The 15,179-nt window shown below is 56.5% G+C and overlaps 2 protein-coding genes across 4 annotated transcripts; one reads left to right on the top strand and one right to left on the bottom strand.

Annotated features, from left to right (window-relative positions):
* Positions 1 to 3,067: 3,067 nt before the first annotated feature.
* Positions 3,068 to 4,781, top strand: TMEM218 (transmembrane protein 218). Its single transcript, XM_015884105.2, has 3 exons — positions 3,068 to 3,208; positions 3,458 to 3,560; positions 4,203 to 4,781. Exons 1-3 carry the CDS (start codon positions 3,102 to 3,104, stop codon positions 4,335 to 4,337), a joined length of 345 nt encoding a protein of 114 aa, XP_015739591.2. The 5' UTR covers positions 3,068 to 3,101; the 3' UTR covers positions 4,338 to 4,781.
* Positions 4,782 to 6,745: 1,964 nt separating this feature from the next.
* SLC37A2 (solute carrier family 37 member 2) lies at positions 6,746 to 13,868 on the bottom strand. 3 transcript variants are annotated; one of them, XM_015884101.2, is made up of 20 exons: positions 13,758 to 13,867; positions 12,044 to 12,125; positions 11,858 to 11,945; positions 11,435 to 11,513; positions 11,213 to 11,348; positions 10,966 to 11,042; positions 10,729 to 10,895; positions 10,401 to 10,438; positions 10,055 to 10,174; positions 9,884 to 9,974; positions 9,737 to 9,799; positions 9,412 to 9,497; positions 9,011 to 9,059; positions 8,644 to 8,717; positions 8,277 to 8,355; positions 8,078 to 8,175; positions 7,892 to 7,956; positions 7,763 to 7,811; positions 7,257 to 7,283; positions 6,746 to 7,005 (listed from the first exon to the last, which is right to left on the bottom strand). In XM_015884101.2, exons 1-18 carry the CDS (start codon positions 13,814 to 13,816, stop codon positions 7,769 to 7,771), a joined length of 1,494 nt encoding a protein of 497 aa, XP_015739587.1. In that variant the 5' UTR covers positions 13,817 to 13,867; the 3' UTR covers positions 6,746 to 7,005; positions 7,257 to 7,283; positions 7,763 to 7,768. The 3 variants fall into 3 exon arrangements, with proteins under 3 accessions (XP_015739587.1, XP_015739586.1, XP_015739588.1); XM_015884100.2 differs by lacking the exon at positions 7,257 to 7,283; XM_015884102.2 differs by lacking the exons at positions 7,257 to 7,283; positions 7,763 to 7,811 and having other exon boundaries at positions 13,758 to 13,868.
* Positions 13,869 to 15,179: the final 1,311 nt, after the last annotated feature.

Consider the following 15,179-nt stretch of genomic DNA (forward strand, 5'->3'; position numbering starts at 1 on the left):
TTCTCATCTGTGTATGCAGATTTTGGTGCCGATTTTTGCTAGGCTTATTTGTTTTATTTAGCAATAAATTTAATACAGGCTCCCTGAAGCAAAGAGACAGATGGACTATAAACTTTGAATTTTGAGTAGCTTTACATCCCGACGTTAGTGTCATTTTTTTGATCTCTCTTGAAATGATACCCATGAAAGTTTGCAAAGATTTGGTTCTGCTTTTTCACAGTCCCTGCTGTGACCGGGGCTTTGCACTGCAGTCACAGGAGGCCTTTGATGAGCCAACTTCTGATTGTCTGCCCAGGTTCCAACATGGGGTTTTGGAAGAGTCCCCAGGAGTTGTGACCCCATCCAGGATGTGTGATGGGACAAAGCCGTGAGCTGTCAGCTCCGATGTCCCCAATGTGATTGATCTGATATAAACCCAAAGGCACTGAAAACCCACCGTTTGATTTCTGAAGACCAAAAAGCACCTGGTTGTTGACTGACAAGGCAGGGGAACTCAAGGTGTTGCCATCAAGCCCCAGTGACACCGCTCAGCCCTTCCATGAGCCAAATTGCACTTGAATGACAATGGATGAACATATTACAGCCACATTAAAATCTAATGAGTGGCCCGTGATTAACGCCATTATGAGGAATACGGAAAGATCTAATGATGATGAGCCACTTAAAGTTAAGCGTTGGGAGTTCCATCGAATGCTCTGCATGTGGCACTTGGGGCTGGAAAAGGTCCTGGAGCAACAACAGAAGCAGTGACCACGTTCCTATTCTTTGTTCTATGGGATGTGGCAACACGGACACCTCGAGATGTCGTGTCTGCAGGTTTTCTTTTCTCCCCTTTACCTCTGGATGAGGTCAGACAGCAAAAAGAAGATCCCAGAGAGCAGTAGGAGTCCAGGTTCAGGCTGTGCTGCTGCCCAGGGTTGTGATCATGGGGGAAACCTCACCCAGCGCTGAGAACCACTTCTGTCCCCCAACCCCAGCACATCTGGCTGCTTTAAGGCGCGTTTTCTCTTGACAAGATCAAGTTTTTTATTTAAAAAGTGACTTCATATCCCATTTTATTATTTCTGAGCGTCGCAGGATTTGTTCTATTTGAAGTCTTACATCCTCATTTCCTGTCACCGCTATTAAAATTGATTTCCGCCATGAGCAGGAGAAAGATAATACGAAATGGGTTCCTGCGAGAGAGCTGTATCCCCACCGGAGCCATTATGAACTCTCCTATATTATTTTAACTTTCTTTCATTAGTGATTCTCTTTGGAAAAGGGCAACTCATCCCCTGGCCGATCTGTGCGTGACGTTGGGGAGATGCCGGGGCAGGGATCGAGCAGCCCCCACTCACATCCATGGGCATTTAGGGCTGTAAGCAGAGCCCACAGCATCGCCCTGCACCCGACCCAGCTGCACCCAGGCAAGTGCCTGCCCACGGGGTGCTGCTGCTTGCAATGCCCCCAATACCACAAATACACCAAATGCTTCCCTACAACACAAAGAGCATCTTCCCAGCCTCACTCCTCTGTGCTTGCAGCAAGCTCAGCCCCTCCAAAAGCAAAGCTGCACCTATGAGACTTTTGCATTTTACAGACACGTTTCCCGCTGTGGAGCTGAGCCCCAGAGCTGCCAACCCAAAACGATGCCCCAAAGGGACCCTGGCACCTGCTCCCATCCAGCAGCATCCCCAAAGGGCTCACACACCCGTACCACGGAGCAATTTAACGCCATCCCCAGCTTAAGCTCCATATCTACTGGGCGTGAAATTAGTTCCAGCAAGCCACAAATTTGCTGCTAATAAAAATATTTAGCAATTCAGCCGTCTTTAAATCAGGGGTAGGACAGACCTGCATCAGCGCCCGCTCCTCGTATTGGATAACCCAGCCCACACTGCGGACTGGGGCTGGATGGTGCCATTCTCCTCTTTGGACACAGAGCCCACAGCTCTGGGCATGGACGGGGATGGGGTATTTCCAGCAGACACTATGAAATTCACGTCCTGGGGCACAAATAACACCAAGCCGCGCTGGTCCGGCTGGGGGAGGCTCTTCTGTTCTCCTTGTTTCACATCTATCCTGTTCTGGGGATGAGAAGCCTCGTGTTGGCATCTCCAGGTGCAGCGCAGGACACAGCGCGGTGCTGCCGTCACAGCTGTGCGGGTACAGCCAGAAAGAGACAGAGCCTGTGTCGGACCAGGTGCCCCCGGGCTGCAGCTGGGACCCCTGGCAGCCCCTGCTGGGCAGCGCTGCTGGGCGATGCTGCGTGACCCAGCCGTGCTTTGCTGGCAATGATTGCTGTGCACTGTCAGCTGTGCACTGTGAGCTGTGCACCGTTAGCTGTGCACTGTTAGCTGTGCATTGTCAGCTGTGCACTGTGAGCTGTGCATTGTCAGCTGTGCACTGTGAGCTGTGCACTGTGAGCTGTGCACTATTAGCTGTGCACTGTTAGCCATGCACTGTCAGCTGTGCACTGTGAGCTGTGCATTGTCAGCTGTGCACTGTGAGCTGTGCACTATTAGCTGTGCACTGTGAGCTGTGCATTGTCAGCTGTGCACTATTAGCTGTGCACTGTGAGCTGTGCACTATTAGCTGTGCACTCTAAGCCGTGCACAGTTAGCAGCGCTCAGTGCTCATTGCCGCTGCTGCCCACTCGGTCCCCGTGCAGAAGCCCCCATGTGTTTCCCCCATGCAGCACTTCCATTCTCGCTGCTCTCCACCTTTTGCAATTCACAAGCGGTTTTTCCTCCTCTCCTCGGGTTCTTTTCCCTGTTGCCTTTTATTTTATGTGTTTCGGGGCTCACGAAGGAGCAGCACAAACACAACGCGGGTCTCGCTGCATTTGGCCACGCAGCCGCTTACGGGCTCGCTCCGTGCTGAGCTCGGGCCTTGTCCCCATGAACCCCCTGGTGCCGGTACGACCCCCCGCCCAGCACTAACGGATCCCGGGGTTTCCCGGCGCCCACCCAGCACCGCCCCGCATGGACGGACCGAACGGCGCGGGGAAGGCCTCGAGACCGCCCCCCTCCCTTCAGCCAATGGGAAGCGCGGAGAGCGCGGCGGGCGGCGCCGATTGGGCGGAAGCGGCGCGGTTGCCAGGCAGAAGACGCGGCAGCATGGCCGGAGCGGTGGCGGTGGGGCCGGGCGCGGTGCTGCTGGCGGGACTGTGGGGCGCTGCGCTGCTGCTCTGCCTGCTGCTGGCACGGGCACACGGCGCCACGCGGTAACGGGGGGTAATAGGGGGCTATAGGGGGCTGTAATGGGCTGTAATGGGCTGTACTGGGCTATAATGGGCTGTACGGGGCTGTAATGGGCTGTAATGGGGTTATATGGGATGTAATGGGGTTATATGGGATGTAATGGGGTTATATGGGGTTATAATGGGATGTAATGGGATGTAATGGGATGTATGGGCTGTAATGTAGGGGGTCTCGTTGCCGTGTGCTCCGCTGAGCCCTCTCCATACCCTCAGGCTGTGGGCGCTGCCGGTTCCGCTGTGTGCCGCTCTGCTGAGCGCCGCGCTGCTGCTGTACCCGCGGGAGGACGGCACCGCCGGGCCGGGACCGGGACCGCAGGTGAGACCCGGCACACGGCGATGGGATCCGAGCCCACAACCCACCACAGCCCCCGGGCGGCCCGGCCCGACCTTCCCCTGTTACAGCTGCAGGGCGGTCCTTGCCCCGATGCTGCTCCGTGCCGCACAGCGCTGTGTGTTGTGCTTCTCCCCCGTGACACCCGCTGCCATCCACGCGGGGCCGCAGGGCTCGTGTCGGGGCCGCAGGGCTCGTGGGGTCCATTCTCACCGTCTGGCTCGTGTCCTTGTTCCCCCGTCGGGCCGGGCTTCCCCTGTCTATACATAATACATGACACGGGCTCTTTGCAACCAAGCCCTGCTTAATTGGCTAATTAAACAGTGAAACGTGCTGAAGGAGCCACCGCAGCATCCACAGGAGACCGTCAGTGCGGCACCTCGGGGCTGAGCGTGTGTCGGAGCCTCCTGCACCGCAGGGCTGGGAGCACAGCCCTGATCCGAGGCTGATGCTGGAGCATCCGTACATCTGCCTTGTTAAGAATCTCCTTTTTCACACCCAAAGATTCCTGTGACCCGGGATGCTGTAGTGGAACCCCAGCAGTCTCCTCCTGCTGTAACATCTCCCGCAGTCCCTTTTCTCTCCCACACACAGGGATGGGGCTGTAACGCTGTGTTCTGCCCGCAGATCGTGGACACCTTCGTGGTGGGCCGCCTGGTGCTGCTGGTGTTCATGGCTCTGCTGCTGGTGGGCTGCGTGCTGCTGCTGGGGATGCACCTCCTGGAGCCCATCCACGCCAGGCCGCTGCGCTGCTGGAGGTGACGCTGCAGCGGGAGCCTGTTCTGCAGGGATGTCAGCATTGGGAGCTGTGGGACCGAGCGGCCTCATGGTCCCATTCTGCTGTCAGTGGAAGTGGGAGGCACAGGAGATGGAGCTGCTTGGTTGGCTCAGGGATCCGAGAGGCCTCATCCAGCCTTAATGACTCCGTTATCCCTCTGAGCCCAACTATCTCAGGTGCAGCCGGAGGCCTCGGTTGGTTGGAGTTCACACCTTTTCTTGTCCATTTTGTATTTTCCAAGGAGGGAGGGTGGCTCCTGCACTTGGTTTTATTTCAGCAGCACGGAGGGACAGTCCACGAGGAATGGATCCCATTTCATAGCAATAAACCAGGTGGCCAAGCTGGGGCGTTGATTTTTACTGAATAATATTCACAAGCTGTTCTTTTTATTCTTTTTTAACATTAATAAACGTTCTGGAGGAAACCTTGTCCCAGTCTTCATCTCCTCTCCAGGAATGGGAGGTTTGCAGCATTTTGGTGTTATTAAAAGCTGCTTTTTGGGAGGTTCCCCCTCCAGGTGTGGGTGGGTTGGGATGCTCCCTGTGTTCTGCTCCTGGTTATGCAGCACCAGTGTTGGCACTGTGGGAGATTCTGAAGCTGAATGACACTGATGGCAGCAAGCAGTTCCCAAGCCCTCGCTGCTGGCGTCACGTCCCACAAATAGGGAAGCTGTAGCAAAGCAGCTGAAGTGCTAAAAAAGCCCTAAAAGCAGAAGTGTGAGGATTCTCCCTGGAAATAAACCCCAGCAAGAGAACCCCCACGCCTGGGCTGCTGGCAGTGACAGCAGTGGGCTGAAAGCTGCTCGTGGGCTGCTGGGACAGCCTGCCCTGCACCAACCTCTGCCTGCTCATTAGGAAGGAGCGGGGCTGCTCCGCCGCTGGGATTCCAGTGCCCAGTGCAGGAGAATCTCCAGGTCGTGATTTAAGGTCCATGAGTGACGGCAGTTCCTCACGCCGTGCTCTGCTGGCGTTTAATTACTCTCGCTGGCACAGAACTGGCCTCTGATTTCCACCTTGACTTTGCTGACTTCAGCTTCCCGCTGTTGAGTCCCACTTTGCCTTTGGCTGCTAATTAAAAAGCCCTTCAGTGCCCGCCGGCTGCTCCTTGTGCGGGTAATTACGGGCTGTGCCCAAACCACCTCCTCACCTCTGCAGAGCCAGCATTGCTCCAAAGGCAGCGCAGCCCTTCCTGGCACAGCTCAGAGCTCAGCACTGCGGGTCACGGATGGAAGAGCACCTGGGCATGGCTGCTAGAGGGGAATTCAGTGCTGCCCCTCGTGTGTGCCCGAAGCACCACTTCATGTGCCCTGCAATCCCGATTTTCACGAGCAGAGGAGCACGAGCTGTTCTGTGCACGGGTGCTGTGATGGACACAGGGATGCTGCCCTCCTGTTGGTCTCTGAAATCCTGGTCAGATGAGCAATTCCTGGCCTTTGGCTCCGGTGCTCCCAGCACTGCAGCCAGGGCTGCTCACATTTTCCAGGCCCAGCTGCAGCAGCACGTGGCTTTGGTTCACGCCGGAAAAACTGAGAGCTGCAGCAAGAAAGGGCAGAAGGTGGGAAAAAAAAAAGGAAGAAAGGAAAAAAGCCTTTGGTTTTGCAATAAGCCTGTGTGTGTGTGTGTCACACTGTGATTTTTGCTTTAGGTGTGTATTTCAGCCTTCCCCGTCCTCCTATTGCAATTAAGGCAGAGCTCAGTCTCACATGTACCCAGCAAACTGAGTTGGACTCAGTGATCCTTGTGGGTCATTTCAGCTCTGGACGTTCTGTGGCTCTAACTGCTCGATGATGTTTTGCTGCCAAACTGGGGATTTGCTTCTCATTCCCCGTCACCTTTCCTCTCTTTCCTCCCAGTTTGTTGGGTGTGCAGCAGTGGCCATTGCTTCCCACATCCATCCATCGCTGCACATGGACGCACTGAGTGCTGCTCCACTGCCCCACAGGGCCTTTTTTTTCCTTCTTTTCTCCCATTTTCCTCTCCGGTGATGAAATCAGCACATAATAAAACATGGGGCCCAGACGTGTTCTCCTTGGGCCAGGATCCAGGCGCCCCAATCCACAGCACCCCTCATACTGAGCCCCCTGAGCGCACAGCTGGCCTCACAGCTGGCCCCGTGCTAATTAGGTGCCCTCCTGCTCCACTCTTCTAATTAGGAGATGGCTAATGAAGACCATCAGCCCCCTGCACTGGAGCGAGGAGAGCACACATGCTGGTCTGCCCATCAGGACCTGCCTCCAGTTTTGAGTGGCACAGTGGGGGAAAATGGGGCGAATGGAGAGTTGAGGAGCAGCAGCATCTGCACTACGGCTCCAGGAGCAGCCGTACATGGGAGGGCAGGACAGGGTGAGCCCACAACCAGGGGGGCTCGCAGCACCCAGGCAGATGTGGGCAGCGCAGGCTTTGCACCTTTTTATTAATAAAACAGCACAAAACTGGCCCAAAAACTGTCCGCTGGCTCCTGGCCTCCTCCTCCCACTGAGACAAAATGGCGGGACCTGCCCGGGGCTGGTGTGGTGGCATGGTGACATGGCGGCACGGTAACATGGCGGCACAGTGACATGGCGGCACAGTGACATGGCGGCACAACGGCCACATCTCTTCACCCTTGGGCAGCGCGGGACGGCTGACGAGGGCACATCAGAACTGCTGGAACCTGCGGGGACAGAGTGAGGGCTGAGCTGCGGGAACGGGGATGGAAAAGCAGCTCCTGGGCTCCGGCCACATGGAGAGCAAAGTGTGAGGGGAGAATCCAGCACCGCAGCTCCAGCAGAGCAGGAATGGCCCCAGAGCCCCACAGCATCCCTAGAGGAGCTGCACGCAGCTGGTGCAGCAGCACAGAAGCAGCAGTGGGGACAGTGAGCTGCCTCCCTGCACCACCACCAGCGCAGCACCAGCCGCACTTACCGCCATGCGGACAATGCTGCTCCTCACCTGCGGGCACAAATGGAGGAGCTGGTGTTGGGCCGCACAGCACGGCTCAGCACGGGGCTGGGACGGTGCTGATTTGGAGGTGATTTAGGTGCACCCTCCCCACAGCAATCTGGCCATGGGTTGATTAGATAACCCGCGTGATCTGCTCATTAGCACAGGTGGGCAGCCTCCACATTTGGCTGCTTGGGGTTAATCAGTGCTTTGTGTCCCTAAGCATTGGAGATGGGGGTGTGCTGCGTGCCTGCCTGAGTGCCCTGCTTGCTGGGCTTGGATCCTTTGGATTGGCTGTGGAATTATTTGCAACCACAGAATGGTTTGAGTTAGAAGGGGCCCTTAAGGGCCATCAGGTCCAAGTCCCTGCAGCGAGCAGGGACACCTCCAGCTGCAGTGTGGCTGCTGGTGACCCTGCCAAGCATTGGGGCCAATCAGTGTTTGCATTCAGTGCTGGTACTGAAGCGGGTGCAGCCAGAGGTACTCACACCGAGCTACTTCCCATCCAGCACTGACTCTGTGAGCTGCACACTAGAACTATAAGACACAAGGATGGTGCTCAGCACTGTGATCCCTCGGCCATGCCCACAAACATCCCCACGCTGTGCTGGACATACCCTCTCTTCCTTGCCATGCAGCCGTACCACGCACGAACTTCTTTGACCACCACACGAGCAAGGAGCTGCAAGAGGAAAGGTGGGAGCTTTGTCATTGCTGGGAGATGCATTTTGGGGGTTTACCCAGGAAAACCCTGTTTGTGGGGCTGAGCCTTTGGGCTGTGGATCCTCCGTGGAGGCACCTACCAGGCAAGCCAAGACGTCAGCTGCTATCAGCATGTAGAACACGTTATTCCAGCCCGTGGGGGAGATAAGCCCTGCCAGCAGGGGCCCCAGAGCAGCACCTGCAGGAACACGAGGGGTGTTAGGACATGGGAAAAGGGGAGCGAGGCCTCCCAGCCCCACAGCACCGGGAGAACATCCAGCAGCCCCCATCTGCACGGACCTACAGATCCCGTGCCATCAATGATGGCCGTGACAGTGGACAGGGCTTTCGCGTTTCCTTTGAGGGACTCATGGGTTCCCTGTGGGGAGAGAAGAGGAAGAACAGCCTCAGCACTGCACATGCTGGCAATTTCCATGTGTCGAATGGGAAGACTGAGCACATGCAGGGATGTGGCATTCGTGTGTGATTCATGAGCAAATTGTTCCGGTAGGTGTATGCTTAGGGGAGATACATGGGGACAGCAAGAGGAGTCACACAGCTGAGGAACTGAGGAAGCAGTAGGAAAAAAGCACACAGTGTGACCATGCTGCTTTTCTGGACAGGAGCTGGAACAAGCTAAAAATGCACACAGCCCCATGACTCTCACCAGGTCTGCTGACACTGCCGTGGTGATGAGTGCGTACGGGCCGTTCACCAGCGCACCGCAGACGATCAGCATTGCTGCAAGGGAAAAGGTGGCCTGGGTCAGCACGGATCCAGGATGTGGGGAGAGGCTGAAGCTGAATGCATCGTCCCAGTGAGTCCTGCTGTGTGCATGGCACTCAGCAGCTCATGCTTTCCCCAACTGGTTTGGTAGTGAGCAGCCACCCACAGTCTCCTTCCCCAGATCCCAAAATAAAGCCAGGAGGGCGCCCTGAGCCCCAGCTTGAGGGGAGAAATGAAACCAGGAGAGCAAGTGGAACTTTTCCTGCCGCCCATCAGTGTTGGAATCACTGCACCCAGTTGCTCCCTACCTATAGATGTGCCAATGCCATTCTGCCCAACGTGGTTGTACAGGAACAGCTGGAAGAGAGACACAGCACAAACCCATCCTCAGTATCCCACTTTCCTGAGCAATTTCACAGCATCAGCACCCTGGGTGTGGGATGGGAGCCCCCTGGGGAGCCAAAGCATCACTGCATTGAACATGAAGCTCAAGTCAGCATGGATTGGATTGCTGCTAATGAGCTGCATGTTATGGCAACAAAGCCAAGTGAGCTGCATGCAGGTGCTTGGGCTCTCAGCTTTCAGGGTGCAAAGCAAAGGGATGAAAGCTGGACTGGCTCAGTGAGACCCCAGGGCTTTGCTGACGTATTGCTCAGGCTTCAAGACAGTGTGGGATGAAACACGAAGATCCCTTTCTTTCTTTTTTTACCATGGGAGCAGCCACCACCAGCATCACGCAGCACGTGGTGGCCCGGCCACCAGTGTAGTCAGAGATGAGGCCAGCAAAGATCCCCCCTGCAATAAAGGAATCACAAGTTAAATGTCTTAAAGGCTAAATATCCAATATCTTTGCCTCAGAGAAGGGCTGTCATTTATCCATCAGCTGTCTGCCTCCCTCTGCATGGTTTCCCTACACCCACATTCAACTCTGCACTCCAGAAGATATTTTCTCTAAGGGAAAAGTAAGCCTGAGTGAGAGACCCAGGATTGTACCCAAGGATTGATACAACCCTGCACCTGGGGACACCACAAACCTAAAATACCGCCAACGTCAAAGAGGGTGGACAGGTCTCCAGCTTCCTTGGCACCAAAATGAGCTGAAAGAAGAAGAGTGGGGTGAGGACCAAGGTGAGGAGGGGCTGAATCTACCCCACTCTGCTCTGCCATCTCCAAAAGCTCACCGACATTCACGATGTAGAGGGGCAGCCAGTAGAGGAAGGTGTAGCTCACCAGCTTGGCAAAGAGTAGGCAGAGGGAGAACTCCACCACACCCTGTGAGGAGAGAAGATGGCATCAGGAGAGCGTTTTCCCACTGATTTTATTGCCAGGGGGACATGGAGGAAGGGACTCACAGGGATCCGGAGCGCCCCAAGGAAGCTGATGGCTTCAAGCTCCTCATTCAGCTCTTTGGGGTCAGTGGTGCTGCGGTCCTCGGAGGTCACCCCTTCGGGGTCTTTCTCATCTGATGTATCCTAAAAGCAAGCAAATGTGGGGCTGATCCATAAGGTTTGCAGCTGGGATGTGACGACTTGGGTTGAGAACTGGCCCATAGGATGCCTGCACCAACGTGGTGAGCATCCCAACAGTCAGGCATCATTCAGATTTCTGACAGCACCAGAGCATTTACAAACAAGTTGATCCCTGGCACCGTGTGGCTGCTCCCCACCCACCCACAGAGGGCATGATGATGGAACTCACGTGTTGCAGGGGTGGGCTGCAGCCGACGTCCTCGGGGTCTGTGGGAGGAAAGGACACCCCTAGGAGCACTGCCTTGCAGGTGCCACGTCCCTGGCAGTGAAACAGCCCCACAACAACCCACAAGGCCTCCAAAAGGAGCCAATGGCATCAGGGAGGCCAGGGTGCGACCCCAAGGGAAGCTGAGCATCCCTGTGGTGCCTGGTCTGCTCCCAGCACCAAGGACGCATCCCTGATTGCCTCCAATGGGAAATTGCCTTTTGGGGTCACCAAAACCACCTGGAGATGAGCAAAGAGAAAATCTGTGCTGGGTATTCACAGCACCACTCACGTTCCACAAGGAAGAAGAAGCAGACGATGCCCACGACAGCAATGATTATGCCAGGCACGATGAAGGACAAGCCCCACTGAGAGGACACCCAGGCGCCCGCAATGAGAGAGCCCAGGATATTGCCCACGGAGGTGTGTGAGTTCCAGATGCCCATGATCAGACCCCTCCTGTGGGGATGGATGGTGGGGTGAGCATTGGCTGTGAGCAGGAGACACAGGGATGGGGACACGCACTCACTTTCCCTTCCCAAACCAGTTCCCAACACATGCCACAACCGAGGGCCAGCCGGTCGTCTGTGCCAGTCCATTGCACACCTGGCAGGGAGAGAGCAAACACCCAAATGTGGGCACTTTTCTGAGCAGGAGGAAGCAGGGCAGCAATCCCAGAGCGTGACCTGGGAGCGCCTGCCAAACTGGGCGGGCCGTATCGGCGCCCACGCTCAGCAGGGAGGGGATGCCAAAATTGGGACGAGGTCGGGCCGCACCTGCACAATGATGAAGTACCACAGCACGTGGATATTCCAGAAGTAGCCAAAGCCAAAGAGTGCTGTGAAGATCCCGCTCAGCAACATGCCCCCCGACAGGTAGTACCGCAGGGGCAGCCGCTCCCCAAAAATGCCACTGTGGAGAGAACATGGGGAACAGAGGAGTGGTGCCAGATGGGGGACGTGGGGCTGGGCTGGGGGAACTGAGCACAGCCCCTGTACCTGATGAACATCCCAATGGCGTATGCCACGAGGAAGGCATTGTCCAGAGCGCCGAAAAGCTCCTTGTAGTTGTCCTGATCTGGAGAAGGCAGCCACCTTTGTCCATTAGAGCACAGCCAGGCAGGAGGCGTCAGAGCTGCATCCCCATCCCCATCCCCATCCCCATCCCCATCCCACCCCACACATCCTCCTGGGGTCGGGCTGTAGGGCTGGGAGCTGAGAACTATCCCACCCTGCCCTGATTTCAACATCCGCTGTCCTTTGGTCTGGGGCACAGGGCACAATCCTGCACCACTTAATCACCTCCAGCCTAATGAGTGCTGGTCCCCTGCCTGCCCATCTTAACCCATTAATGACTGAAACCACCTCCAGGGGCAGAGCTGAGATCTGGGTGCATTGGGGATTCTGTGGTAGCAGCCTTACCGAAGGGCGCCCAGCTGCACCACGTGGTGCTGTTGGAGTCGTTGTGTGGGTTGGAGCCCAGCGCCGAGCAGTTGAGGTGCAGCTGGCTCTGGGGGGAGCACAGAGCAAATGGGATGAGATCAGCCTGGGGAGGTCCCTGTGGATCCTCCCAGGCTGTGTGTGGACATGGGGTGCAGTGCAGCTCACCTTGACGATGCTGATGGGTTTTCGGGAGAGGTGGTAGCTGGTGTAGGAGAGGAAGGTCAGCACCAGCGTCAGTCCACGGTACCTATGGGAGAGGGGAGTCAGGGACAGAGAACTGAGCAAAACCCAGTTACCACCTCAAAACATTCCATTCAACATGAGATGAGTCACCAGGATACAGGATGGATCCTTGCAGGGAGCTGTTGCAATATCTGGGTATATGCATGTTGCTCTTAGCCTGAGATGGAGAACTGGGCATCTCCTTTGAAAAGCACAAAAAAGGGCAAAAGTGGGGCCATTCTCTCGCAGTTCTCCCCCAGAATATCTGCGGTTCCTATGAGGATGGTGGGGGAATTCCCATTAGATGGGTCAGCTCCAGATGGGCATCTCCCTGGGCAGTGCAGTGCCCCGAGGTTGGGATTGTAATTGGGAATAAAGATAACAGTAGGGTTATTGCTAACAGTGATTGCCTGGGCTGGGGCTGGTGTTTCTCTGGCCCGGCAGCCCCGTGTCACACAGGACCATGGGTGGAAGTGTGGCTGAGTCCCAGTGCTGCCGGTGCTCAGCAAAACCAAGCTGGGAAATGGGAAGGGGGGAGAAAAATGGGGAGAGGCATCTCCAGAGGATGCTGCTCTGAGCAGAGCTGAAGGGCAGCACCGGGAAGGTCCCGACCCACAGAGCGGGACTCTGCATTCAGTTAAAAAAAAAGAGAACCAAACCCAACAAAAACAATGGAAAGCCATCTTAGAAAAGCTTGAGTCGGCACAGTTTCACTTCTTCCCACAGTGTGGGTAAGTGTCAGAACACCCAGGGGCCCCACAGGGCCAGGGCACGGCGCTGTTTTGGGGGTTGGGGATAGATGGGGCCCCAACATGGTGTAGAAATCACTGTTTTCTCACTCCAAATAAATAATTCAGTAATAAAATCACTGCTGAGCACTGCAGGGCACTGCGAGTCAGAAAGGGGAACAGAAACGTCCCACGTGCGTCCTGAGCCCAAGGGCTGAGCTGGGGGATGGAAAAGATGACAGAGCGTAGGGCAGGCAGAGGGAAGCAGGCGACCACAGCGGTGTTTGGCAACGGCTGCAGCCGCATCTGCTCAATTAACACAGGGCAGCCTGGGCAGCTCACCCCGCAGGACAGGACGGACGGGATGCCTGAACCTGGGACTGTGTGTCCCCACAGGGAGCCCTGCATCCCTGAGCGCTCCCAGGGGCACCCGGGGTCTCCCGCAGCACCACGCGTCTATTGCACAGGGCAGCACGGCCAGGCTGAGCCTCGGGGCATCCAGAAGCATTTCTCCCAGTGCCCAAAAGCCACCGGCCCCTCTGCCCACCCAGCCCGGGGTTCCCCGTTTCCCGAGGGCTGGAGGAGGCACGAAGCCCGTGGGGACAACACAAGCAGGAGCGTGGTGTGAAGGTGGCAGCTCCATCCTGCCACGTGCAGCGCGAGGCTCGTGGGGCCCCACGGCCACGTCCCCATCCCGGCATGTCCCCATCCTTGCACACCCCTGTCCCCACACATCCCCATCCCTGTGTGTCCCTGTCCCTGCACATCCCCAGTCCGGCACATCCCCAGCCCGGCACATCCCCAGCCCGGCACATCCCCAGCCCGGCACATCCCCAGCCCGGCACATCCCCAGCCCGGCACATCCCCAGCCGGGTGCTCCCCGCGTCCCCCCGCGTCCCACCCCGCGGCCCCGCAGGGTCCCCGCTCACCGGCTGTCCCGGGGCACGGCGCGCAGCAGGCGGACGCCGGGGGCGAGCGCTGCCCTCATGGCGAGCGGCGGGGCCGTGCCCGGGCCCCGATCCCGGCCCTTTACTGCCCCGGGGGCCGCCGCTCCCCGCCCGGCACCGCCCCGGGACCGCCCCCGAGACCCGAACCGCCCGCCCCGGGACGGACACGGAGTGAGGGATGGGAGCGGGGGAATGGGGGGGAAAGGGAGGAAAGGACAACGGGTGGTGGGAAGTGAAAATAAGAAAGAAAAAGTGCGTGTGGGGGAAGAGAAATAAAAGGAAAACAGGAAAAACACGTGGGAATAAAGAACGGGAAAGAGAGAAAAAAGCCACAGCCACAGAAATGGGAATAACGGGAAATAAAGGGAAATCTGAGAAAAATAAGGAGGAAAAAAGGAAATAATGAAATAAATAAAAAGAACAAAAGATAATTATAGGAAAAGGGAAAAAAGGACACGAAATAAAACAGAAAAATAGAAAAAAAGACTACAAGAAAAAAAGAACTATAAAAAAGAATGAGAAATCAAATAAGATGAGGAAGTGGAAAGGAAAATGAATGGAAAAAAGACAAAAAAAAATCAGATAAAAATATAAAAGGGGGAAAAAGTGGAAAGAAAACAAACAGAGGAGGAAGAAAAGGAGAACGCAGGGAGGAAGCAGAGCGCAGCGCTGCGCTGCTCGGCGCACACGGGAGGAGCCCCCGGAGCTGAGTCCTCCCCCCCCCCAGCGCACGGGGAAGTGCCGAGAGCGGGGCAGCCCCGCGCCCAGCCCGGCTGAGAAGCGCTGGGCGGAATGAGGCTGATGGACGTGGATTTTGACACCGTCACTGTCAGTCCCGCTGTCAGTGACTGCGAGTGTGAGCTGGGCTCTCAGCATCAGCCAAGGCACACACGGGGATGACTTTGATTATGGCTCTGGGCAACTTCCATCCCTTCGAGCTCAGCCTCGATGTTGCCTACGGTCCATGGGATGGATAGAAATTGGGGTCCCTCTGCCTCCCTCCATCCCCAGGGCACAAGATGATGCTGATCCCAACCCTGATCTCTGTGGGGTGGCCGAGGTGAGCGACCCTTGCGGGTTGTCTCCAGCACCTTCCCATGACGCAAATCCCAGTTAATGAGTAGTGCTGGCACCAATGTGCTGAGCCACCTCCGGCCGTGGTTCGGGGTCAGCAGCAGCAGTGGGGCTGCATGCCTGGGCGCCTGCCCTTCCTGTCTGGGTTAACTGTGGAGAGGGGGCAGGAGGTGGCTTGGCCATGGCATCCCATTGAGATGGAGGGAGAAAATGAAGCTTTGACAGGGTTGGCTGCACAGAGTTTCAGTTCAGGGATGCTCAGGGCACCAGCAAAGCAAGAGGAGCAGCCATATGGGTGACACAGCACCCCATGAGTGAGAAAGTCACAAA

Source organism: Coturnix japonica, chromosome 24 (assembly GCF_001577835.2).
Source record: "Coturnix japonica isolate 7356 chromosome 24, Coturnix japonica 2.1, whole genome shotgun sequence".
Classification (NCBI taxonomy): domain Eukaryota; kingdom Metazoa; phylum Chordata; class Aves; order Galliformes; family Phasianidae; genus Coturnix; species Coturnix japonica.

Bases quoted from the DNA above. Each gene is read 5' to 3' on its own strand.
- TMEM218 (XM_015884105.2), top strand. From the start codon at position 3,102: ATGGCCGGAGCGGTGGCGGTGGGGCCGGGCGCGGTGCTGCTGGCGGGA. The intron at 3,209-3,457 runs GTAACGGGGGGT...CCATACCCTCAG, and splicing joins CGGGCACACGGCGCCACGCG to GCTGTGGGCGCTGCCGGTTC. The intron at 3,561-4,202 runs GTGAGACCCGGC...TTCTGCCCGCAG, and splicing joins GGCCGGGACCGGGACCGCAG to ATCGTGGACACCTTCGTGGT.
- SLC37A2 (XM_015884100.2), bottom strand. From the start codon at position 13,816: ATGAGGGCAGCGCTCGCCCCCGGCGTCCGCCTGCTGCGCGCCGTGCCC. The intron at 8,356-8,643 runs GTGAGAGTCATG...CTCTCCCCACAG, and splicing joins CGGCAGTGTCAGCAGACCTG to GGAACCCATGAGTCCCTCAA. The intron at 7,812-7,891 runs GTATGTCCAGCA...TGTGTCTTATAG, and splicing joins TGCATGGCAAGGAAGAGAGG to TTCTAGTGTGCAGCTCACAG.